General features: G+C 37.6%; 1 protein-coding gene across 1 annotated transcript in view; it reads left to right on the forward strand.

Annotated features, from left to right (window-relative positions):
• The window catches only part of Dcc (DCC netrin 1 receptor), a 1,074,495-nt gene that overhangs the window by 744,696 nt on the left and 303,655 nt on the right, over positions 1–26,144 (forward strand). Inside the window, exon 8 of the mRNA XM_032886223.1 lies at positions 15,240–15,396. Coding sequence (XP_032742114.1) covers positions 15,240–15,396 — 157 coding nt within the window. The remainder of the gene's footprint in view (positions 1–15,239; positions 15,397–26,144) is intronic.

Below are 26,144 nucleotides of genomic sequence, written 5' to 3' on the forward strand. Positions count from 1 at the left end.
CATTGCATTCTGGGCTTGCTCTGCTGACTCATGTACCCAGCACCATTCTGTCCAACAGGAGCATAGCGTTCAGTCAGCCTGCCCTCCTGAGTGATTCTCAGAGAAAGTGAAAAACATCCCCATTTCCCACTCGAGCCTCACCACACTCTCAAATAAATTATTTTAAACTCTGAGCGAAAACCTCTTGGCTATGTTGGGAATGTTCCATTAGCAGAATCCACCGAGCTATCAAATGTGATTGAAGCATTTTTTCTTTCTTTTTAGTTTCTTCGAATACGAAAATAGTAAAAGTGGTTCTTAAAGGTATTTATTCAGAGTGCTACAAGGGAGTGGTTAAGCTTTTGGCTGCTATTGCTTAAAATTCACTGTCTTCCACTGACTTTTTAAAGAACTTTCCTTGGTATTACTAGTTAGTTAGTATAGAACAGTTTCTAGAACTAATACTCTCCCTTCCTTCCTTTGTTCCTTTTGTGTCTGTCTGTCTGTCTGCCTGTCCTTTTGCCTTTTTGCTTAATAACAGGAAGTGTCCTGTATTCCACTTTACCACTGTCTCATTCCCCTCCCCTCCCACCCAAGCATCTAAGAGCACTGCTTCTCAGAGAGAGCCTCGCTGATCTGTCCTCTGTTATGTGTTTAGATGTTCATGACGGACAGAGAACAGAATCACAAGACAGCTGGTAACAAAACACCATATGGCTGGATGAGGTGCTGGTTGAAAAAATACACATGAACGAGGGGAGGGGACCTGTCACGCCTTGTCAGTCTTTATCCCCAGAGAAGCTCTGATGACAGAGGGTTGCTGAAATGGCACATTCAGGGTCACTGGGCATTGAAAAGGATAAACAGTGACTTGAAATTCAATACAAACTCTCAAGGGACAGGGTGGACATGGAAAGTGCGAGGGATTTTGTGGAGCTCAGCTACCTCGTGGCTGAGGACAGATGACAGAAGAAGGCATTGACAAGAGATGATTATGGGTATCTTCAGAGAACCAGGAATAGTGACAGATGTAAAGAGTGTAGAGAAAAAGCTGTTTCTAAAATAATCTCTTATAGAAATAGACATGTATAATGGTATGTACAAATGAAATATTAGAGATATGTTTCTTTGCTTTGCAACCTGATAAATGAAAGAGAAAAGCATACTGTGGTGACCAAGTACTGTCCTTACATACAGCAAAACCCCTTATCTATAATGCATTTCACCTATTAAGTTGGGGTCAACTTATTCTTATTGTGTCCCTATAGGGTTCTTGGTTTCATACCAGCCATCATCGTAAAACTGTTCCACTAGAAGTTGGCTTCTTAAATATAAGGTGAAACAGAGATAGCAACAACCATTAATTGAAAAAAATACTATGCTGGATACTTCAGGTAGTATTCAAAATGTATTTCTCAGAACCACTTACCAAACCTAGATTAAAATTTATATGTGGTGAGTAATGATCAGAAAAAAGAAACACTGGCATTGGGCAGAACAGTAGAGGAAAGGTGCAGTAGTTATAATTTGTCATTGAAGTTTGCTAGAAAAAAGTGCACACATGCGCACACACACATATGCATGTGCACACACAAACACACACACAAACGCACACAGACATACTCACACATGCACGCACATCTTTGACAACCTATCCATGCTTGTAGGCATTTTTTGCTGCACCTTGAATAAACTGTCCAAAAAACAATCTCCCTAGATAAGCACCTTGGAAATAAGAAAATTATTAAATGCATATTTATGTATTTTTAGGCTTAAAATGCATAGAATCGAGAAGAGAAAAAAGTAACATATATCAGTATTCTGGTTAATCAATCATAATTTTCTTCCTCACTTTGTGTAATGAAAATTCAAGTTTTAAAAGTGTAGGTATTGCTGCGGATGTGAAAATTCTTCCCTGATTTGTCACCAGCTTATCCCTTTTTATAATAACAGGGAATCTTTTTTAGGATCAGAGTTTCTTCTGGCAGTGTCCTTTGATGTATGGTCCTAAGATAAAGAATACATATTGCCAGTCTATGTACAGGAGGCTACTTACAGAGATCTCTGTCCGGCCTAGCAAAATGGAAGGGTTCGAGGGAAGGGGGAAGGGGATGAGCAGAGTGGGGGAATCGCCTCTGCCACCTCCACCTGCTGCTGCTACTCTAGTGCCACTGCACCAGCTACAGCAACATGTTGCGCTGGCTGTGCTGAGGCCAGCCAGGCTGAGCCAGCAGGGGGCTGGCTAGCCAAAGAGTGAGTTGAGTGTAGGTGAGCTTCTAGTGGTGAACTCTTTGGTAGAACTTTCTCTTCCCAGGCAGTGTTAACAGCTCTTGTGACAGAAGCTCTCAGAAAATGGAGCAACACTCCCACACACTTTCATTCCTTCTAGACTGGATCTTATATACAATTTTGGAGTGGTTTGGTATACTGGCTGGTTTTGTGTGTCAACTTGACACAAACTGATGTCATCACATAGAAAGTAACCTCAGTTGAGGAAATGCCTCCACAAGAACCAGCTGTAAGGCATTTTCTCCACTACTGATCAAAGAGGGAGGGTCCAGCCCATTGTGGGTGGTGCCATCCCTGGGCTGGTAATCTTGGGTTCTATAAGGGAGCAAGCTGAGCAAGTCAGGAGAAGCAAGCCAGTAAGTAACATCTCTCCATGGCCTCTGCATCAGCTCCTGCTTCCTGACCTGCTTGAGTCCCAGTCCTGACTTCCTTTGGTAATGAACAGCAATGTGAATATGTAAGCTGAATAAACCCTTTCCTCCCCAACTTGTTTCTTGGTCATGATGTTTGTGTAGGAATAGAAACCTGGACTAAGACTGTTGAAGTCTGACAGTAGGTGCTTCCTATTGGCTTGGTCTGAGATGTTAGAGATGTCTCATCCACCTGTGGAGAGGTTTGGGAGGGCACTGCTCCTATGTGACTGATGACTACAATTTTCTCTATGGGGTGACTGTGGCTATGTGACAAAGGCTTGATGCCAGGAGCAGTCAAAGCTCCTACTATCCCTACAGGGTCCCCAAAGTTTCAAGCCTTACCTTGACCTTACCAGGCTTTCTTTCACTGGCCACTGCCACTGCCCCACAACATTCCCTATAACAATGCTCAGGTGATCTTCTGGATTTACAGATCAACCCAAGACACATTCTCTAGATCCATTTGTGCCTTTTCGTAAAAGCATTTTGTCCTTTAGAAAATATGACCATAAAATGATGCTTTTGTTGATGGCGGCTGGAATGTCTCATCACTTTCCAGAGCATGTTGAAACATATTCTACTTTGTCCATTTGAACGAAAAATAATCATTCTCACTATAAGCCTGCATTTTCTCGGTGATTTCTCCTGGTTCAATGTTTGGATTGGATTTGTAGTTTGATTTCAGATTAATGATGATTGGCATAAACAGCCCGCAGTAAAACTTTGGTCCCCCACTGCTTAATGAAATCTAAATAAAGTCAAATTATCTCACAAATGGGCAGAATCTTTCACTAGTGTCACTTCCAATAATATATTGGAAGTCTAGAAAATGATAATTAATGTATGCTAAAATTTTGGATGGCTAAAGTGGTAAATGAACAGACTTCTTCAACATACATTATAAACTGGCATAGGTGATCAAATAAAATAAGATAAAAATTAAATGAAAACATCATTATAGTGTTTAGAAAGATCTTCATCTCATGATAGTTCTATGAAAACCTAAAAAAGAGAAACTTAAAAATTTGATAGCTGATTGGAGAAACATACAACCTAAATCCGGAAAGATGAATAAAAGTCAAATCAATAAAGTATAAGAAGGATTTCTAGCTCGGGTTATAGTATATAAAAGCATGAGGATTTGCAGAACTAAGAAAAATTAAATTGAATTGTCTTTTATTTGCATTGATTTAACTCAACAGGAAGCCTCCTTTCTCCTGAATAAGCTCACCATTTCTAGTTCTTTCATGACTCGGATTGACTGGTTCAACTCAGCTGTTTGGACTTTAACTCTCCTTCAGGTTGACTAATTCAAAATGGCTTCTCATTGAATTGCTCTGTTTGGCCTCTAACTCTGGGAGTTTTTTCTAATCTTCAGGTTCCTTCTCATTCTCTGGATCATTCTGTCTTCACCTCCAACCTGTCGCTGTAAAACTATCCCAGTAAAAACCTCTCTCTCTCTCTCTCCCTCTCTCCCTCACTACCCCCCACACTGTTTTCTTAAATTGCCTCTTTCCTGTATGTTCAGTGGAAAATGGGAGTATCCTACCTCTGAATCTGCCAAATCTTTCTCTGATTCTTCCAGTTATCTGTCCCTCAATTTAGACATCACTTTCAAACATGACTATTTCCTACTTCAAACCAATTTTATCTTCCTTGGTTGAGATTAAAGATTAAAGATTAAAGACTAAGGGCATGTCTGTGTTTCAGTCTTAAAGGTGTGTCATTCCAGCTGGATCACATAGGCCTAGAAGATCTTTGGATGTGATAGTTTGCCAGACCAGTCTTGTTACTGGATTAAAATTACTTTACACTGAGAGTAAGCTCGAAGACAAAGTCTGTAGATGAGGCCTCTGTAGATAACCTCAAGTCTAGCCCCCATATATTTAGAGTATCTACAGATTGCTTATAGGATGACACTGTCTAAAGGAACAGAAAGCAGAGCTGATGTGAACAGTATGGTGCTAAAGGTCAAAAGGAGACTGTAGGACCTTATGTGTGTTATCTATCTATAGATTCACTTAGCAACTTTTTCTCTTTAGTCCTTGAAGACACAATGATAAGCCTTTCACATAGTAGTTTTCAAAGAGGATTCTCAATGAATATCAAATTGGCTAATAGGTGATTGTACAAATTAAATTCATTTTAACCAAAAATTTATATATATCACAGTCTAATCCATAGAACTGTTTTTATCATTAGCATAAACTATATACACTTCTAGGGATATAATGCATAATATTGTGAGAAAATATGCTTAAATGCCCAAATGTTCATCTGAAAATTTGGAATAGAAAAAGCTTTTAAGAAATTAATCATACCTCTTATTGTCCAAAAATTAGATAAGTTCCCCCAAATATTTCACTGCTTTTTTGATGAAAATTCACATCTGAAAATAGTTTCTCAAATATACAAAATAAGATAACCATTGGCAGAATTTGGAGAAGACCTCCTGGGCTATTCCCTCTCTACATTAATACATCTACATGCGTCTTTGTTCTCGTCGTATTTAGGCAGTCATCTTGTTGAGACTTCATTGTATAGCTTCTGAAATTTTCACAGGACCATCTCACAGCAAACTTTCTGATTCTCTGGCTCTTTGCACTCTTTCTGCCTCTGCTTCTGCAATGTTCCCTGAGTATTAGGTGCAGGATTTATACTGTACAAAAAAAAAATGCAAGCAGCTTACTGCTGAGAGTGGGAGAAATTAAGAGCATACCTACTGCCACTCTAATAGCAGAGGGTCAGCCCTGAAAACATACAAAATGTTATTTAATACAAAAAGCAGATTATATTTATGAATTTAGGAATAGACAGAGAGGTATTAGATTGGATAGGTAGGTAGGTAGGTAGATAGATAGATAGATAGATAGATAGATAGATAGATAGATAGATAGGTAGATAGATAGAAAATAAATAGAAAGGTAGATATATAGATAGATAATAAATAAAAGATAGATAGATAGATAGATAGATAGATAGATAGATAGATAGATAGATAGAATAAGTTTCTAACAATTAGTAGAAAAATAAGCTATAAATTTAAGAGAGCAAGGAGATATTTAGAGGACAGAAAGAGTAAAGGGAAGGAGAAAATTATTTAATTATAATTGTGAAATTTTATTTTTTAAAAAATATGTGGAGGGGGTTGGGGATTTAGCTCAGTGGTAGAGTGCTTGCCTAGGAAGCGCAAGGCCCTGGGTTCGGTCCCCAGCTCCGAAAAAAAGAACCAAAAAAAAAAAAAAAAAAAAAAGATGTGGAGAAGGAGTACTGAAAGGGAGTGAATCAGCATGGCCATTATGCAGGAAAGTATGGATGGTTCTCAAAAATACCACTTTCATTTGATCCATCTATGGCACTACCTGGTGTCGCCAAAGGAAATTAAATAAGTATGTCAAAAAGATACCTTCACCTTCACTCCTCAATTGCTATAGACCAAGGGTTATGATGTGTAATAAACTGTGGGAGATCTTGATAGGTCGGCGAGTAAAGAAAATAGGTCATCTATTCAAACTGTGATACTGTAAGAAACTGGATGCTTACACTTGCTGTTTCATAGAACCAACTAAAGAGGTTATGTCAAGTACTATAGCCCAATGGAGAGAAATCCTACATACATAGGTTTAAATCAGGATGCAATTGTAATTAATTTCATAAAGTCTGAAGAGAAGTCTTATGAATTTGCTATACAGAACTGAGGACCTGAGCTTGAAACCCTAGCAACCATGTGAAACTGACATGGCATGGAGTACCTGTAGTCCTGGTTCTAGGCAGGCAGGCCCAAGAAGCATGCTGGGAGTAGCTGCATAGACAGTAGAGGGAATTTGGTAAGCTCTTCATCCAATCAAAGACCATATCTCAAAAGTAAGGTGGAAAGCACCGGAAGACCCCCAACACTGATTCCTCATCTTAATGTGCATATATCTTAGTGTGTATCCATACGAATGAATGTTTGTGTAGTATCAATATATACATACACATTTTGCAAAATTAGAGAAACATAGAAATAGAGAGGAGGTGGTGATTTATGGAGTAAGGAAGGGTAAAAAATGAGAGACAGAGTGGAGATGAAAGAAACAACATTAACCCTTCACAGGAAGAGAATAAGTGTTAATACCCAGCAGTGCGGGCACTATCTATAATTCACAAGTATTTAATGTAATCTTACAAAGCAGTAGAAAAAGATGAGCTTGAAGCTTCCCAGAACAAAAATTTTGAAAAATGTTAAAGGTAATATAAATGCTGACTCTTGAGAGGTGCCATTAGATAATGTCTACTTGGGTTAGGTTATCACACTGGGTGCCTCATTGAACAAGGAACACAGCACTTGAATCGACTTCTCAGTTGAACAAAAAGCCCAGAGAAGCCACATGCTTCAGGCAGTACTTGGACAATATAAGCTCGCCCAAATTTATAAGTGGGGCTGGGAATGCAGACTCTTCCCCATGTTTGCACAGCAGTTGTTTTATATGCCAAGCCATTCATTCCCTCAGCTACAAGATCAATATTTAATGAGATATTATGAAGCATATTAACTTTTACCTCACTTATTTAAAAGGAACATTATTTAAGCCACTATTTTTAAAAATCTATGTTTCTTTCTCCTTTATTTTCAAATTTCCTAATGGGCTATATAAAACGTCATGGTTCTTTGAATTCTGGAAAGAGGTTAGAAAGCAAATTATGTTTTCAATTTTTGACATCACACAGGCAAACTTCTTTTGTGTACAAATTAATAAAACTTCTTTATAAACTTTGAACCTTTCAGTTTTATCTACTCCCCCAATTACACAAAATATGCTAGGGTCTGATGTCAGGCTACCAACAGAAAAGGAAAGAAAAGTATTCAAAATGTTTTTCTTACAGCAATGGAATCTCCCTATTATTTCACTAAGAATACCCATAAATATTTTGTATTCTATGCATTATGTGACTCAGTAGTCACATAATAATAAAACAGAATAAACCAGCTAGTTGACTGGTAGATGTAATTGTCATATATAGTTAATAACATGAAAATGACACAGCGATTAATCTGTTTGTTAGAAGTATAGTATAAATTAAATATCTTTGACTTTAGGGATTTATTTTCCCTTTCCTTTCTCTTGAACACGATGACAGTAGCATGCTATTAACGTGCTCAGAACAAAATGAAACAGCTCCAAAATCTATATATTAAATTTGCCAATGAAAAATACATCTGGAACCTCGAAAGACTGTGATTTTATAGAAAAGCTAACTCAATAGCATACTAATGTTTTGAACAAAAAAAAAAGAACTTAATTTTTTTATATTAAAAGCATTTTTAAATTTGTAATTAACTTCAGAAATCATCCTAATCACTCGAATTTTGCTATTCTTTTTTTTTTCCTTTAAAAGTGTTCCTAAAAGAGAAGGACTACGTTGTTAGAGTATGGCCAATTCACTTCTTCCTCTCTATGACAACAGATAAAGAAGCTGTAACCATGGAAACAGTAATGGGCCAGAGAGATTAGGGCCAGACAAGAGATTAGACCTCTCAGAGAAGTGAAAGGGTTCTGATTGGTTCCTTATTAAGACTTTATATGAAGAGAACTTACTGAAGAAAGAAAGATTGGGGGATTAGCATGGGCAAAATTAATTCCCCGATATAATGCAAGAAGCTATTTCTTTGTTTAAAAAAAAAGGTATCCATTCTTTTTCAAATGACAACTCTTTAAAGAGCAGGGCGGGTAGGGGGTTGAATCTGTGAATCCTGCTGTTCTCAGTTTTGTCTGGACCATCTAAGAGTGGACCAGCTCACTAAGAAGCAACTCCAGAAGCCCAGCCAAGGGAGAAAAGAACATCTCCCTGTGTACACACGCCCACTGCACTACTCACTGGCATGGTCAGCATGAGTGGGAAACCAACTTAATTTTGTTGACTATGTCATGGGGAGTGAGTTGACTAGGAAGAAAAAGATTTGAAGGCTACCCTCACTGTTTGTTTATATATAACTATATATTATAACTATATAACTATATATGTATATATAGTTTCCCCAAGAAACTGTATATATAATATAAAAGTATATAATATATTATATATAATATGAATGATAAAATATGTATAATATATCACTAATCATATATTATTATCAAGAAAAATTTATATGTATTATATGTAATATGCATTGGCTTCTTGAAAACTTTCATGAAAAACTTTAAACCTATTATTCATCAAATTTGAGAAGAGATAGAAAGCATCTACTAAGAAACTTGTGCTCCTAAAATTGATAAATGAAGAGGTGCTGGGTTCTGTTTTGTGTGCTGACTCTGACTGCAGACAGACTTTCTGAGGAAGAAATCACAGCATAATTTTTAAGTCCTTATTTAATGAAATTACAATGTCCCTATCCATTATATGGGTAGTTTTAAGTGGGAAGCATTTTTTTTTTCAAATTGAATTCAGAAACAGCAACGCTTGTATATGGTCAGTTATTTCTCCGCTGGTAAAAAGCCAATTCAATCCAGATTAGATTATATTAAATGCAGGTTTATTGGGAAGCTACCCCAAGGACTGAGGCAAGAAGAGGTCCATGGGAAAGGAGAGGAAAGGAAGGGGGAAGAGTAAGGCAAAGAAAGGAGGAGAGGAGAGGAGAAAGAGGGGGGGGGATGAGGGTGGTGCAAAAATGTCTGGATTATATAGGGCCTGAGTGATGCTGGAAGAACCAGGAGACCAGATCTGCTTTGGTATTTAAAATATGCCCTTCAGTCCCTTGTTGGGTCTAATGCCAAACAGCATATTCTGAATGACAGTCAGCCATTAGGACAGGCTCTCTTTGATTTTAGGTTTCATTTGAACACATATTCCTTGATTACTTGCTGGACTCAAACCTTCTTTTAAATATAATTATTCATCATTTACTTTTAGACATTCTTCTTACTATAAAAACAACTGGTTGTTTGGTGCTTTACAAACACTTTGGGGTGGCATTTCCCCATGTAGGGAGGGCAGAAGGCAGCAGGAAAGCAGGCAGATGGTGCTATGACTGTAGGAGAGGGGAAACTGCTTGAATTACACCACACAGCCTGAGATTGAATGGGAATAAAAAGGGATGCATAGGAGCCTCACGAAACCCCAGAGGTTCCTATTGTCTCAGCAAGGACAACAGATCTATCTGATGGCTAACTGCTTCCTCTCTACTCCTAGAGCAAAGGTTATAAATATGGATAGAGAAGAGGAACATTGTCTGTTGTGCATATGTGTAAGCCTTACCCCAAGGACGTATTTCGGTCCACAGGAACACATGTTTCCACTAAACAGGAAAGAGAAGTGCTTGCCAGAATCTTCTTCAAATGCAGTGACGAAACAGAAAGACAGGACACCCTGTACTTATGTCTTTAAGAATGCTTATCACCTGAGCATATCCTGTGGCAATTCACGGAATCTCCCATGGGATGGCCATTGCATTTTCCACAGTTAATATCACCTCGATAACTCACTTATTGTTTTCATTTGGCATAGAGCTTTGCTACACAGCCCAGAGTGGCCACATGCTTGTCACCATGCCTTGGTATCTTATGTGTTTGGAGATGGCGGTATGCTTATGTCAGCTACATTTTCCTATTGATATCCCTTTGTCCACACTAGAAATGTTTTGTCACCATGAAAAAAATTGTGGCGTAGGAATATGAATCCGTTACTAACAATAAAGTACTGTATACTACAAAATCTTGGTATACATGTAAGCTTACCATGTATTTTTCATGAAAGCAAGTCTCTATATGAATAAATTGGATACACTTGTTTATATTGACATAAAGATTTAAATCTTGGCAAGTTAACTGAGACTATAGAACACAGGGAATCCTTTTGTAAATATGATCTATGATTTGATCGTTAGGATCATTGAGAAAGCCACTTTGATACGTAGGCCATACCAGGTGGCAGAAGTTTGAGGCCGTTTCAGAAATTGAAACTCCCGATTTCAAGCCAAAATGTATTTACTTTTAAAAATGAAACTCAAGTCAGGAATTCAAGCCGGAATTAAAAACAATACTAGCCTAAAAAGAAGTTCTAAATATACTGTGTCGATAGTTAAATGTTGAGTGAAGACCTGGAGGAAAATATTATCATTTTTCCCTACAATTAAATTATTACAGTTCTAAGAGCAGAAAATTCTGTGTGTGTCAGAAAAACCATGCTGTCCTTGATATCCAGAAGTCTCAAGTCTGATCTGAAGTGTTTCTGATAGGTTTCCTTGGCACTGGATAGCCTGAGACCATGCACAGGTCAAAGTGTGTGTTGTCCATTCATAGTAAAAGGGGTCAATCAACTCCCTGCTTGCCGTCTCCTCATACTACTGCCAGAAACACCTCAGATTTACCACACATTGGCTTTGATTTAATTTTTTGGCCACTGTGCATTCAGAAAGCTTTTAGTCTTTCGCAGCATTTTACCACCCCTTCGTCCAGTTAGGTGACTAGATTGTAGTCACACCCCACATTTAAGGTCCTACATATGTCATTCCTTAAGCATTCTTTTTCTGCCCTGTTTTACTTAGCATCCTCGTTCCACACCGGTGTGCGGGCGATTTCTTATGCAACAATGTGTACATTCTTAAGCCCCTTTTTAGTTTGGTAGAGAAAGCCTAACCGAAGGCAAATTGTAAGCATGAGCCGAAAAAGCAAGCTGACTGTGAAATTTGAAATTTGCCCTGGGATAAAAAGAAGATATTGAAGACAAATAAGCAGTAGAGTCACGTGACCAAGTGTGTATTTGTATAAGCTTACTCGGGATGCTGCACCGAGCATGTGCTGGAGGAAGGGGAATTACAGGAAGGTCTAGTCGCTAGGAGACGCTTGTGATGGATCTGGTGAGCAAGGACGCAAGGACAGGGTAGGGATAAACATGTAACACTGAGCACAACGGTGTGAGTTCGCATGTGCTTTGTCCAATGGGAAGATCCTAAATGCAGCAAGTACGAAAGTGAGCCTAGATGGTACAGTCCGGCTTTCTGAATGCTATATATCCAAATTAGATACAACCAGAAGAATGGATCCGGAAGGAGAAGCAAGCTGAGAAAAGGGAGAGCACTTGGCTTCTCTGCACTGCTTTTAAATGTCCGTCATGAGAAAATCAGAGAGATTGTGTGAATCTTTCCTTCACTTCGTTTGCTCTTGAGAAAGATGCTGCATATCAGATGGCAATCTTTTCTCCTCCTCTCACAAATCAGTTCTAGTGGACTAAGTTGCATCCAATTTTTCCGTTGATTCCAAATACCCTAGTCCTCTGGAATTTCTTTTTTTAATATGCCCAATGTAAACAAAGGATTCGTGGAGTGGAGGCAGAAATGACTCGAAACCTTCTCGCCATTCTATAAAATCTCTCCATTCTCATGTAACCGGCAAGCATTTCAAATGGAAAATGTTTCTCAAACCATTAGGAAGTGAGGCACCTTCCCCTTCTCCACACTTAAAAGGATCTCACAGCCAACCAGTTTAGTTCCCAGCAGGAAGATAGACTCAGCTGATCTCTGAATCAAGTGAAAGAAAACCCAGAGAACCAGAGAAAATAGTCTGCAAAACCAGCCCAAAGATAGCATACCTATTAGCCATTATGATGTGGATCTGAACTCTCTGTGCATGACACAATATTTATGTGTTACAGAGATTAAAAGACCTAAAAAAATTAAGTAATCAAGAACACAGTTTATCCTAATGAAGTGAGGATTACAGATGAGGCACACATACAAAAATCACCAGATTTTATGTATTTTAACAACATTGATTGTATATTTTTCTTGTATCTATCATTATTTGTATTCGATGAACTTGTATTTGAACTTGTATCCAAATGGTTAGAAATAGGATTTTTGAAGGAATCACTATACCAAGAGCTTCTTTATTTAACGCCCTTTATCAGCTAATTTTGTCCTGAAGAGTACTGTCTTCCCATTATTCCATCTCATAGACATCAGTTCCCAGGAATAAGCCATCGAAGCCATGAGATACCTTGTAATAGTTAATAAGTAATATGCAATCCCTACATCCACAGAGTGTGATGTTACCTAACAGTAAGAATTGTGCGTGGAAACACCTGAAAAGAAGTTGTGTCTGTTGAGACTGGCTGGCTGATTAGACTTTCAGTACCGTGGAGAGCTTGGGATGTTGTAGGTCCAGGAGTTAGTTTCCTTATCTTGAGCTAGTTCTCCCCCTCTGCAACAGCCATTCCTTGCCTACTTCCCTGACTGAACTAACATCCTGTGAGTTATGATAGCCACTTTTTAGAATCTACTGACTTCAGCAGACTTCTAATTTCCAATAATCCAAAAACTAAGACTATCATTGGATAAGATATTGGGTCTACAGAATAGCTTCCCCGAACTTGCTATACCTGCTTCTCTGATGTTCTTGCCAGCGCATTTTAAACTCATCCTGATTTATGACTTTCTTTTATCTGTAAAACTATAAAACTTTGTGGAACTGCTTTCACACTGAAACACTGGATAACCTAAATCTGTCTTTCCTGGATATGGTCACTCAAAATTTCAATAGTACGAAGTATTTTTTTATTCCCTTAAAAATAAATTATGAGCAGACGACTGTATTGTTCGTAATTTGAGGCTAGAAATCATCTGTCAAGATGAAACATTTTCTTGATTCAGGAACCTGAACAATAGGAAATAAACATATCCATCAGAGATGAATTATGCATTTACCAACAGACCATAATTAGGAAAAGAATGATGCTGGAATTTATAAGTGACTCAAATATATGTAAATCCATTTCTCAACTGTAAGCATTGCAAAGCGCTTTCTATAAGCAGCAGTTACTAATTTCTCCAATAAATTAAGGGATTCTCCACAGTAAAGTACAATCACACATCTTTATGTCTTAAAGAATGTTGTGTCTCTCCTAGTGATTATTCCTTTTTAGTACATCTGTTTTAGACTAGTTCCTAGTCAATTGAAATCTACACATTAATACTATTATATTTAATTGAAAACTAGCCATGGACACATATGAATTCCACTCTGATATTTTGGCATACTCACTGTGCTGGATAGTTCCATGTCAACATAAAACAAGCATAAAGTCATCTAAGAGGGAGAAACCTCAATTAAGAAAATTCTTTCATAAAATTATGGTATAGACAGGCCTGGAAGGCATTTTCTTATCTAAGGTGCCACCCCTCCATGGCCTTTGTATGAGTTCTTGTCTCCTGGGCCCTTTCCTATTTCAGTTCTTGTCCTGACTTCATTTGACAATGAAAAATGATGTAGAAGTGTAAACCAAACAAATCCTTTCCTCCCTTCTTGCCTTTGGTTGCGATGCTACATCACTGCAATGGTAACCCTATGACATGCATATAGTGTGGCACTCGGTATGGCATGATGATGCCGTGCTAACTGCAAATCTATCATTTTACCCACCTATCATTTGTTAAGTGTGACACTTCAAACATACTCTTTTAGAACTTACAACATAGAATTCATTATTATAAACTACTGTGCTCTCCCATCCTCTATATTATAGAATCAAGGCAGACCCAGAGAGAACAATAAGTATGATCACACCTCTCTTTAGGATCCAATAAAGTTTAATATTGAGAGATATAACTAGAATGACTATGATCCAAGCCCAGAAATGGGGAAGGCTGTTGATAAATTAGTTTCAGATTCATCATAAGTTTTCAATTTGTTTCTTTTAATTATTTCTGATCCTAAAGATTATATAAATAGCTTTTCCAAGGTATATCACAAACAATATAGGTATATTATGGATAAGTTAGGTTTTATCATAACTGCTTGTCTTTCTGTGGCATTTATGCTCACCCATAAGTCCTTGCGTATGCTGTGTAAAGTTGGAGTCTTATAGGATTAATATTTAAATGAGAATCTTATTGGTGCATGTCGGTTTGTATACAAGTGTTGTTCTGTGTCTTTTCTCTTGTTAATCACACTTCAATGAAACCCACAATTTAAAGAATTATAACTTTTCTTTGACAGGGAAAATGTTTATTTGCCTGATATCTTTCCTCTGCCTTCATATTGCCTATGTATCTCTTATTCAAAAATTTCATTTGATCTCCTAAGAAATATAATACACTTATATTCTCCATATTTCTAAAGCAAGACCTATCTAGAAATCACATACATATTAAAATTTCACATTACTAGAGCTTTGTAGATATAGATGAAGAAAACAAATCAGTTTTCTTCTGATCTGTGTGCATGGTATATGCTTGTCCCTATATATATACATCATACATACATACAATAACTTTAAAGCATTAAAAATTGCATTACCCAATGTCACTCCTTGCTACTTGCTACCTATCTGTAGTGGCAATGTTTTTCTTTTTGTCATGGATTCCAGGGATAAAATAATCCTAAAATCATATACATTATTGAGAAGTCACTTCCTTAAACTCTAATGTATTCAGATTTATTCCTTATTTCCCTTCAGACATTATTTACTCTTGTTAGACTTCATTAGGACTTGTCTGATACTCTTGACCATGTACGTTATGGTTCAGTTCTGAGTCGTGCCTGGTGGTGCCAGCAGTTCTGATCTCCTCTTGTTCTTTCGTAGCCATCCCAAGCTCCAGCATCCTCCCTTCTGCTCCCAGAGATGTGGTCCCTGTCTTGGTTTCCAGTCGCTTTGTCCGTTTGAGCTGGCGTCCACCTGCCGAAGCCAAAGGAAACATTCAAACATTCACGGTCTTTTTCTCCAGAGAGGGTGACAACAGGTAGGTACCATCGATGAACTTCAGTTTCTTCCCCCAAACACTTTTAATGTCCAAGTGAGGAAATGATGGTTAGGACATCTTCAGAAGGGCCAGGAAGAATGTATGAAACCTTTGCCCAGCCCTTCTTTCAGACTATATATATGTTTGCTTTGTCAAAACTGGGTAAGTTTCAAACTCATGTATACAACATCCCTGACAAAAGGTTGGGATGCAAATGACTATATATTTTTTCTTTGATTTTGACACTGTTATAGAAATAGGATTTTCTGGAGAATTGGGAGAATTAAATATTATAAACCATTGTGATTACTCACCATCAGTCATAGTATCTGAAGAACTTGATGACTCTTCTGACCTTTAAAAGAAGAAAAAATAATTGCCTTTCAAGGTTTCCGTTAGGATTAAATTAAGATCAAGCATGTAGTGGACATAGTAGAGAGTGTATGTATGATTTAATAAAAGTTGGAGAATATAGTAATTAATCTGGTATGAGAGAACTTTCCTTTCCATGCTGCAATTCACAGTTTGGGGGGGGGCGTTCCCAAAACATTTAGCCTCAGAATATTTCAGCATGTTAGGGTTTTATAACATGTCATTTTGAGAAGATATCGAGTAAGTTCCAGGGAAGAAGCAGAGACTTGCTTACTAGTGTTGTAGCTTCTCTTGTGTAGGGCTTCAATCTGATGGGAGCTTTAGGAGCACCTTAGAATGTTCATGACACTTGTCAGGTGATCGCTAGGTAAGAGTGCATCCCAGCGATGACTGAAAAATTCTATTCACACCACTTCACAAATGTTTTTATTTCTGTTTGTTAACAGTGATTAAACTGTATCCTTTAAAGTTTCCGTTTTGGTTTAAAGTTTGACAAGACTGTAAAATAAAAGGGGAAACACATAGAACACAGCGTGTGATTGTTAAGATCATTCACTGAATGAAGATGCAGACATTTCTGTTAGCCTTACCAATGTGAGTATTTTCTCCTTAACTTTATCATGTGTTAGGAGGATTTGGGACTCAGTTCGTGTATTTATGCAAACTGGAGGGAATAATCTTTTTATTTGTTTGTTTGTTTGTTTGTTTACTTACTTATTTTACACCTGTACTGCAGACCCCCTCCCTTATCTCCTCTGTGTTTCACATCCCACTCCCTCCTCCATTCCCTACTTTCCTTCCCAGACAGGAGGGACACACACCCCAGAGATACCAATCTGCCCTGGCATGTCCAGTTGCATTAAGACCAAGTGAACCCTCTCCCACCGAGGTCAGGCAGGACAACCTAGCTAAGGGAAAGAAATCCAAAGAGGCAACAGAGGCCAAGTCAGAGACTGCCCCTGCGCCACATGAAGACCAAGCCTCATAGCTGCTCCATATGTATAGAGGTCCTAGGTCCAGACCTTGAATGCTCTTTGGTTGGTCATTCAGTCAGAGGCAGTAACCTTGCCCAAATATTTTCATCACTGTATATGGCATTTCCAGAGACACTTTAATATCATTGTTCCAAAACCATGCTGACTGTCTACTTTAAATACACCTTTTTCCTCTGTTTTCTTTATTTATTCTAATAATCTATTCAATAATCCCAAGTTGCACTTCTCCCCTCCCTGCTTCTCAGCACAGTCATTATCAGGTCTTATAAGACTACCTCAGTTCAAGTAACCCATGCCTCTTTTATTCTGTCAGTCACTTCCATCATCATCCTCTCAGTCTCTGGGAATAGTTCAGCAGTTTCTAATGTCCCCTCACTGTATGCATTATCTTTTTTTTTTTTTTTTTTTTTTTTTTTTTTTTTCGGAGCTGGGGACCGACCCCAGGGCCTTGCGCTTCCTAGGCAAGCGCTCTCCCACTGAGCTAAATCCCCAACCCCTGTATGCATTATCTTTAATAGAAGTGAGTTGTATCACTCAATCCTCTATTGAAAATGTGAACAGACTTACATTTAAATACATCTAAATTCAGTGTTTACAGATAAAGACAGTAAAAGTTTCGAAAGTCTTTTGACTAGTGAACTCCAACTCTAATCTTTATGTTAGGCTTATATATTATATTATATATTATACAACAGATATTTATTTTATATACATAGATATTATACAACAGATATATATCATATATATGTAATAGAAGTACACTATATATGCTATATATTCTTTACAGAGATATACTATATTATATGTGTATATTATAAGTACATATATTTATAATCTGTAATAGATATTATATATTAAATATTATCAAATAGATAAAATACATAATCAAAATTAGATGCTTAGATTTGTAAACGGTGCTACCAGCTTTCAGTTGTGTGATTTCTGTGTATTTAATGTCTATAAATGATAGACAAATAACATATACTTTAGAAGATTAAAATTTTGCTTTTCAGGATTGCTAATAGAAATAAATAAGGGAATTCTTATATGCCAGTTATTGCCCACATGTAGTATGAAGTTCTGAGAAGAGCAAACTCAGAGATAATGTGGAATAGAGGATGAAGTAATTCTCAGTAGGTGAGGCAAGGAAGACAAATGGGAAGAGAAGAAATGAAAAAGGGAAGTCAGGAAGTAAGAAATGAGATTGAGGAGAAAGGAAGCCGATTTCGCTGCCATTACAATTTGAATGTACCATTTATCTTCATAACTGTTCACAAGCTTCTGCTTTTAACACCATTTTACCATACCCTTTCCTGGCAAAATATTTCCTATCTTGCCAGCTGAACCCTGTTCTCAGAATGCTCTTTCTTCTTACCCCTATAATGGCACCTAAACCTTGTCATATAGTAACTCTATTGTACCCATCTCAAGCGTCCCCCTCTCAACTCCTCTCTTGCCTCCCCACCTTTCTTGCATCAAACATTTGATTTTATGGGAAAACACAAATTATTGGATCTTCTCTGCTCTTCAATGTTCTTTTCCTTCATTTATTCATCAATTGAAATTTCACAGACAACTATGTGAACAACTCCCCCCAAAATACTAAAGTTTGCTTTGCTAGCAATCCACTGTTTGGCCTTGAGCTGTCCTTGAATGTTGTTTGTATACCCAGTAACACTCTATTGAAGACAGTCAACCTTCCACTGCAAGCAGCTGTCATGTGGAGATAGCCTCTTGGCTAGATAGGTGAGCTCCTGTCTACTTTCCCTATTAGCATTGGATCTCATCTGGATCAGATCTGTAAAGTCCCCGTGTATGCTACCACAGTACAGACTTGATAAGTGCCGCAGCCCTGTTGTGATCGGGAGGACTCCTTTTCTTAGAGTCTTCTATCCACACTGGTTTCTTTTAAAAAGTCATTCTTCTCCCTCTTGCACATAGCTCCCTAAGCTATGAATAAAGGGGTTTGAGGAAGACATGCTGTGTAGGACTGAGAGTCCCAAGTCACTCTCAGCACATTGTGTAGTTTTGGGTTTCTGTATTACTTTGCACCTCTTCCAGAAAGAACTTTGTCTGATGATGACTGACTTAAGCTCTATTCTTCATGTGTAGCAGAATGTCATTGCTCCTTAAGCAGAGTAATATTATTTGATGCTCTTCTTGGTGCCTGATCTATCTAGTCTTTGGAGACACAGAAGCATTTTATGGATGGGTTTATCACACAGAGTGGTTCTTAAATCCAATCAAATACTTGATTGGATAATTCCATAATACCTATGCCATTATTACATAGAGACAGATCATCCCTGTAGATTGAAGTGACTGATATATGGATAGTATTTAATTTTTCACTCTGGTAGCATACAGCGTACCTTACTGTACAATGAACACTAGTTGGGAGGAGTGAAATCTCTCCTTAGGCCCCAGCTTAAATTCTCAGTGTTCAATGAAATATATATGTGTTGTCCTCAGCAATAGTGTCTTACCATCTGTTTCTGAAGAGCAAACGATAGCTTTAACAATTTATCTGAGTTGTTCGGGGGTGTTCATGAGCCCCTTTTGCTAATGACATGATTAGATGGAACCTGTTCATGACACTGGGGGTTCACTTGGTAGCAAGACATGCTTTGTTGGGGTCTTGCCTCCCTCATTATTTGGCGATCCCATTTAGATTTCTCTCCTCTGTGTATAAATATTTGGAAGCGTCTATAATGTAGTAGATTTCCATGTGACCCTTCAAGTGGCCCTTAGTTTTAACTGTCACTTGTTGTATTCCTTCCTTCACTCTTCTGTTCCCTCCTCTTGTATGTTTAATCACCCCATTCTAGTTTCCTTCCATTTTCTCCATGAGCATATTCTAATTCCACTTCCTTGCTAGATCCTCGCTAATACCTAGATCTTCACACTGTGGTTATATGGAGTATAATATGCCTATCAAATGCTTAAAGGTTAATATCCTATTATGTCTTAGTCACTCTTTTGTTACTATGAAGAGAAACCTACCTGAGACAAACTATTATAAGAGAAAACATTTAATTGGGGGGTTACTTAGAGGCTTAGAGGTTTAGTCTATTATCATCATGGCAGGAAGCATGGGACCATGAAGGCAGACCTTCAAGCGGCAGCTGATACCTATATCCTGATACATAGAGAATTTGGGCTTGGCATAGGCTTTTAAAATCTCAATGCCAGCCCCAGGAACTTACTTCCTCCAAAAAGGCCATGACTTTTGATTCTTCAATTCTTTTTAAATAATGTCACTCATAACATATAAGAGAATACACATCATATTTTTCACTGGGTATAGGTTAAGTTGCTCATTTTTTTCTATTCCAGTCTACAAAGACATGAATTTCATTTTTTAACATAGCCAGGTAATATTTTCTTGTCCTCATGTACCACATTTTCATATCTGTTAAGCCCATAATGAACATCTAATAGTTTCTAATCCTGGTTATGATGAGTAGAGAAAGAGTAACATGGATCATGTCTTGGCTGATATTGTTTTAGTATTTTCTAGTCATCTGGATTGGAATGATTGTGATTCTAGGCATTGATATCTTGTCCTGTCTTTGTGAGTGTTATATTCCTTTGTTTCTGTTGGCTTTTGGGTCTTAGTAAAAAGTGGCTACTACAGGATGCCTAGTAGGGAGAGGTCTAGAAGTTCAGGTGGCTGGCAGAAAGAAATAGAGATGGCATAGGATTAAAAAGCTGAGAGGTATTTCAGGAAAGAGCTAAGGCATCCTTGTTCATACATGAGTGGGGTCCACTTGGACTTTCAGGAGTGGTGGAATAGGATATCCTGCCAGTATGTTGTAGTAATCAAAGAATTACCTGTAATGACCTGTAATTTTAACTTAGATGGAACCTAAGCTAATTTGTTATGTCTTATCCATTATTTGAGATATTCTGTCAAATCAATTTTCCTATTCAGGGCGACCATATCTTTCTATATATAAACATGGAGTTGTATTTTCCATTCTGGTGAATTGTGCTTTCATTCTTGTCTCCATTTTTTACACACTGCTCCTGCTTTATTTCATAATAGTTTACCCAATTGCTTAACTTCACCCATCTCATGCTATTTTCTAATCATGATCTTGAGCCTTATATTTTATGCAGCTGGTCTTCTTATTAGTGTGTATCATTGACCTGTATGTTGCTAAACTAAATAGTAATTTTGCTCCTTCCAATGCCATGCCCATCAGTCAGTGTTACCCCATTTGATTACCTCCTCTGTCTTGTCACTCATCACTTGACTTCATTTTTCCTTGTGTCGCCTCCTGTCCATGGCTATGGTGCTGTGGTCAGCATTGCATGGTCTCTTTTACTTCTCACTCCTGAACCCCCTGGGATTTAAATATTGAATTGCCTCAGGACTCATTCTTAGGAAATCTCTTCGCACTTGAATACAATCTATGAGTCTGTTACTGTCTTTAAATTCTCTCTCTCCTCCTCCCTCTTTTCTGCCTCCCCTTCCCTCTCCACTTCTCTCTCTCTCTCTCTCTCTCTCTCTCTCTCTCTCTCTCCTCTCTCTGGCTTTAACTTTTACTTGTGACCTGGAATCATTGATCATTTTTTTTCACATGTAGTCAATCATCATCATTGAATAAAATCTCATAAATGCTTTCTTTCAACTTTAAAATTCTCACCTAAATCCTTTTAATTCTACAGTTTCTATCCAACTCATTGAAATTATCTTTCTCTCCAATCAGGTCAAAGGCTTTGTAGTAAATCTCAAATTCTCTTTTTTTATTCATCTATCCCTAATTAAATTAGTCAATACTTTGTATTAAAATCTATATAGGTCTGTGTTCATGAACGAAATACTTTTGTCTTGTTATGAAATCAAGAATAAGTATGATTTTGCTTTTAGCTTAGTACTAGAGCTCAAGAAGTCTATAATGTTACTCTTTAGATTTGGTGTTTATAATGAGTTCAAAAGTCAATTAACAATCACATATTGGATTCCATCATTTATTATAAAATCCTCATTTATGTAAACTTCTTTCCAGGATACCCTTGCTAAAATCTGGCAAGTCAGGTCATATAACAACTGACTTATCATTTTAAACCATAAGTTGGATTGTGCTGCTTTTCTGCTTTAAAAAACCTTTCTTTGACTACTCTTCATTCATATTTGCTAAATCTTCCTCTTCTGGGTCCTTGTTCCTTCTTTAATCCCAATGTTTATATTCTTTTTTGTTTCACTTTTTATTCTTCCCGAAAACCTTTAAAATACGTTCTAAATCTATTTATAACATCTTTTCTGTGTTGCTGTCATGTACACAGAATCCTCTACTTGAGTCCATTCCCACAGCTTTGTAAGTCTTTATGTAACTTCTACTGTATTTGTGCTGAATCTCACTTCTTCTTGAACATTTTTCCAGATCATTTGCACACATTCTCACCTTTTCTTATTCATACAGTTTTTCCATCTGTCTGTCTGCTTGTTTGTTTATATTTTCTTTGGTTTCTGAGGCAATGGGGGATACAGGAAAACATAATATTATGTTAACAAAACTAGTCAAAAACTTCTAGGCTCAAATAATTTCCTTAACTCATTCTTTCATGTAGCTGGGACTGTCACTGTGCCTGAATGCTTTCACTAGTCTTTTTTGTACTTGTTAATATATTTTCTTAAATTTCCTTCTATTGGAACAGATAATTCTTGTGAGATTTCTGTTTGTTTGTTATATCTCTTTTGATTGCTGGGTGTTATTTGCCCCTATCACAATAACTAAGCATATCAACACTAGCTATGCTTCAGATTTAACCCTAATTGAAATGTCAACTAGTATATGGTCTACACAGGATTCCACGTCATCATTCATCAATTCATCAATTTCTCTTTTACATCTTCCTCTCTCTCTCTCTCTCTCTCTCTCTCTCTCTCTGTGTGTGTGTGTGTGTGTGTGTGTGTGTGTGTGTGTGTGTGTGTGTGTGTATGAATTAGTATTAGAACATTTGCTCCCTTTTGTCCCACTATATTTTTGGCACATTCATGTAGATTCCTCTATTTTAGATGAAAAATAAACTCTATCCTAAGCAAATAATTATGAATCAGATAAATTTGCAGAATGACATGTGTCATATTCCTCATAGATTTTTTTTCCTAAAATTAATGGTGGAGAATGAAAACACTGATAGCTATTCAATGAAACCTTTCATAATTGAGAAAAAGAAACCGATCTTGAAATTTGATTTCAACATTCTCATTCATATCGGATGTCCTAGCTTCTCACTAGAGCAAATGCACGCCATATGTCTCTGAAGGATTAGCTGTGCTCGTTGTTTGCCTATGCAGGTTTGTGTGGCTCCTCGAAACAATCGCGTTTTAAAAGGTAGAGCATTTAGCATCTGTGGCTGATGAACAACATCTCTGGCAGACGAATTACGCTCGCTAGCATTGTCATTAGTCTGTCTGACTGGTTAATAGTGTCAATATTGTAAGTGCCATGTTTATCACCCACTCCTCTGGGTGCTTTCATCATTGTACCATTCAGAAAACATCATGCATTGAAAAGTCTAAAAGCCAGGTTTCAGATGGAAGGAATTGCATTGCAGATATCCACTTATACCAAAAAAAAAATCACCAAAACTAGAAGTGATCACTGAGATCGTGATCTATCTCTCTTCCATGTAAACCTTCATAGGCAGATGCTCATAGAAGCCAGTGGCTTGTTCCTATGTCCAAAGCTGCAAAGCTGGCACTGACATCATCAATAAACATTTACTGGGCACTTAATATCCTAGATTATATGCGAAGCTTCTAGTGTATATGTGATCATTCGTAGTGTCCATGAACAAGCACTATACAGATAAGTCTAGAAGCTCAGACTTCTGTTATGTAGCTTGAGGGGACCAGATTTTAATGTAAGAGTGATCCCAAATCAGGTATCCTCTCCTACTTTCTTCTGTAGTAAATTAAAGAGATGGAAGAGAAGTTAGCTTTTTTTGATATTTATAGAATTATGACATATATTTTTCTCTATGTTTCTCTCTAATACCTTTTCAAACTCAATAGATAATTTGATCTGTTTATTCATTTGCCATGACTTAAAAACATTATCATATTTTCTATATGTATAAAGAGCGCTGTAGCTTTCATTCAACTGCCAGGAGATTAGTTGTGGAGCTTGTCACAGTACAGTCAAAGTGTAAAGGTTATGGAGGTAAGGAATTGAACCTCAAAGTTTTGAATCCTCTCTCAAAACTCTGCTAGCTGTGCGGCCTTGGGTAAATGAGTAGTTGTTAGTCTGTATACCTAGATATATTAAGTTAATGGTGGTATGTGTGTGTTTGTGTGTGCGCATGTGTAACATTGACTTATTAAAGACTTAGCAGTCTCATAATGGTTGCTTGCATATTGAAGAACACATGAAGTAGTAACTGCATAATCCCAGCCTGATGACAAAGCTTCGAGAGGATTCTAGTATGAGCCCACTTTGAAAGGCTGAAGAAACTGGAGTCACATGTCTCCATGTGGTGGCAGCACCTGTAGACACATTCATGGTAAAGACTTCAGCTTGCAACACATCCTGATTTTATTCCACCCTGGAATTTACCTGTTGACAATCCTACCATAGTTCTTCAGTTTCTTGTCTTATACACACTGTTTCTGGAAACATCTGCAGACACACCCAGAATATTGTCTTATTGATTTTCTACTAGTCTTCTAATCCGATGAAGTTGACAATCAAGAGAAAGCACATAAAATTTGTGATTCTCTTTCCTTGTGTGGGGTGACAACAATATTTGGTATGTAGGATTGTGATGGATATTACGTGAAACCTATAAATGTGCCTGAAACATTAGTTCTTTGCCCATGAGGAAAAAAACAGTTTTTGTTAACCACTGTCGCATATAAATAATTGTGGAGGTTCAAAAATTAAAATATATGAAATACAGGGACATTTCCTGACACTTACTTAGAGGGGAAATATATTACTTTCATAAACATTATTCCACTTGATCCCAAGATAATGTAGTTATGATAATTTCCATTTATAGAACAGCATATTCAGAAAGACTGATAAATAGTGCCTAAGAACATTTGTCAGTAGTAAACAGTAGAACCAGGATTTAAGTGCAAGGTGATCCCTTCACTATAGGCACAAAATAGATATTTTCCTTTAAGAGGTACATGTAAAGCACTGTAGGAGCACACATGAGAGAATTAAAGCTCTTCTATAAGCATCATCCAATTTAATTCCCACAGGAGCCCTGTGAGGTAGGAAGATAAGGTGGGTAGCTTCATTTTGAAAATGAAGTGTGGGAGGTTCCCAGACACGGCTGACATGTTCAAGGTCACCTGCTTTTTTGCAATAGGAAAAAGCGTGAACCCAGTCTCCTTTGTGCAGCATTGAGGTTTTATATGGCTCTGCACTGCCTCAGAAACCTGTGCTCACTGCCAGGGATTAGAGACAAGGATTTATGACGGACATGGAGGATTCATTTTAGAAAATTACATTTTCCAACATGGTGTTTACATATTCTTCCCCTGCTCTTCAGAGTTGAGGACTCTGCAGCTGAGGAAGCCTGTTATCCATGAAGGAGTGCATTGTAATGAAAAAAGGACAAGCCTCAGTATCCAAAGTACCATAGTGACCCAGGCATAAAGCTTGGGGAAGCCTGCCCTCCTCTCAGAGCCTCTACACCAGTGTAAACTGTAGGCAACTTTTACCAAAATATGTTTCCAGGACAGTGACTGAGAAAATGACTTCCTTCCTCCAATGAATGTAAAGTGTATTGAAAACTGAAATGGGCCATCTATAGAGGTGTGGCCTTAGATTTTTCAAAATCTACTTTTAATAAGGTTCTTAAATTCTTCCAGCCATCTTCTAGCCCACTGTCCAAAGTCAGGGAAGAAGATATGGTAAATAGGATAAGCGGATGTGGACTTGTTTAGAACTAGTTTCTTGGGTTGATTCCAAGCTCAGTTTTTCAGGATACCAGCTGTTCAGGTTAACAGTGTCAGGATACCAAACAGGAATCAGCAGTACTGACAGGATCTAGCAGAAACCACCAGGTCTCTGATAAAGTCGCTCAGGTAGAAGACTCAACACCAACAAAGTGATTCAAATCTAGCTGTGCAAACATGTCATCTCTCTCCATTGAGTCCTATTTATACTCTCTCCAAACATCACCTGTCTTCCCTCTGGTCTTGCCTCAGCAAAACACAATACGAGTTCGTCTTGGCAAAACACCATGTGAGTCTGTGTTACCTGACGTGTCTGAATACTTCCACCTCACAAGGCTACATGTAAACGAACCATTCTTCATTTAATCAGCACATGTTGAACATGGCTCAATAATTCTCCCTGCACTGACGTAGAATTAGTAGAGAAACCACACTTCCTCTGGAAATCTTTAAAGATC

Source organism: Rattus rattus, chromosome 15, assembly GCF_011064425.1.
Source record: "Rattus rattus isolate New Zealand chromosome 15, Rrattus_CSIRO_v1, whole genome shotgun sequence".
Lineage (NCBI taxonomy): Eukaryota > Metazoa > Chordata > Mammalia > Rodentia > Muridae > Rattus > Rattus rattus.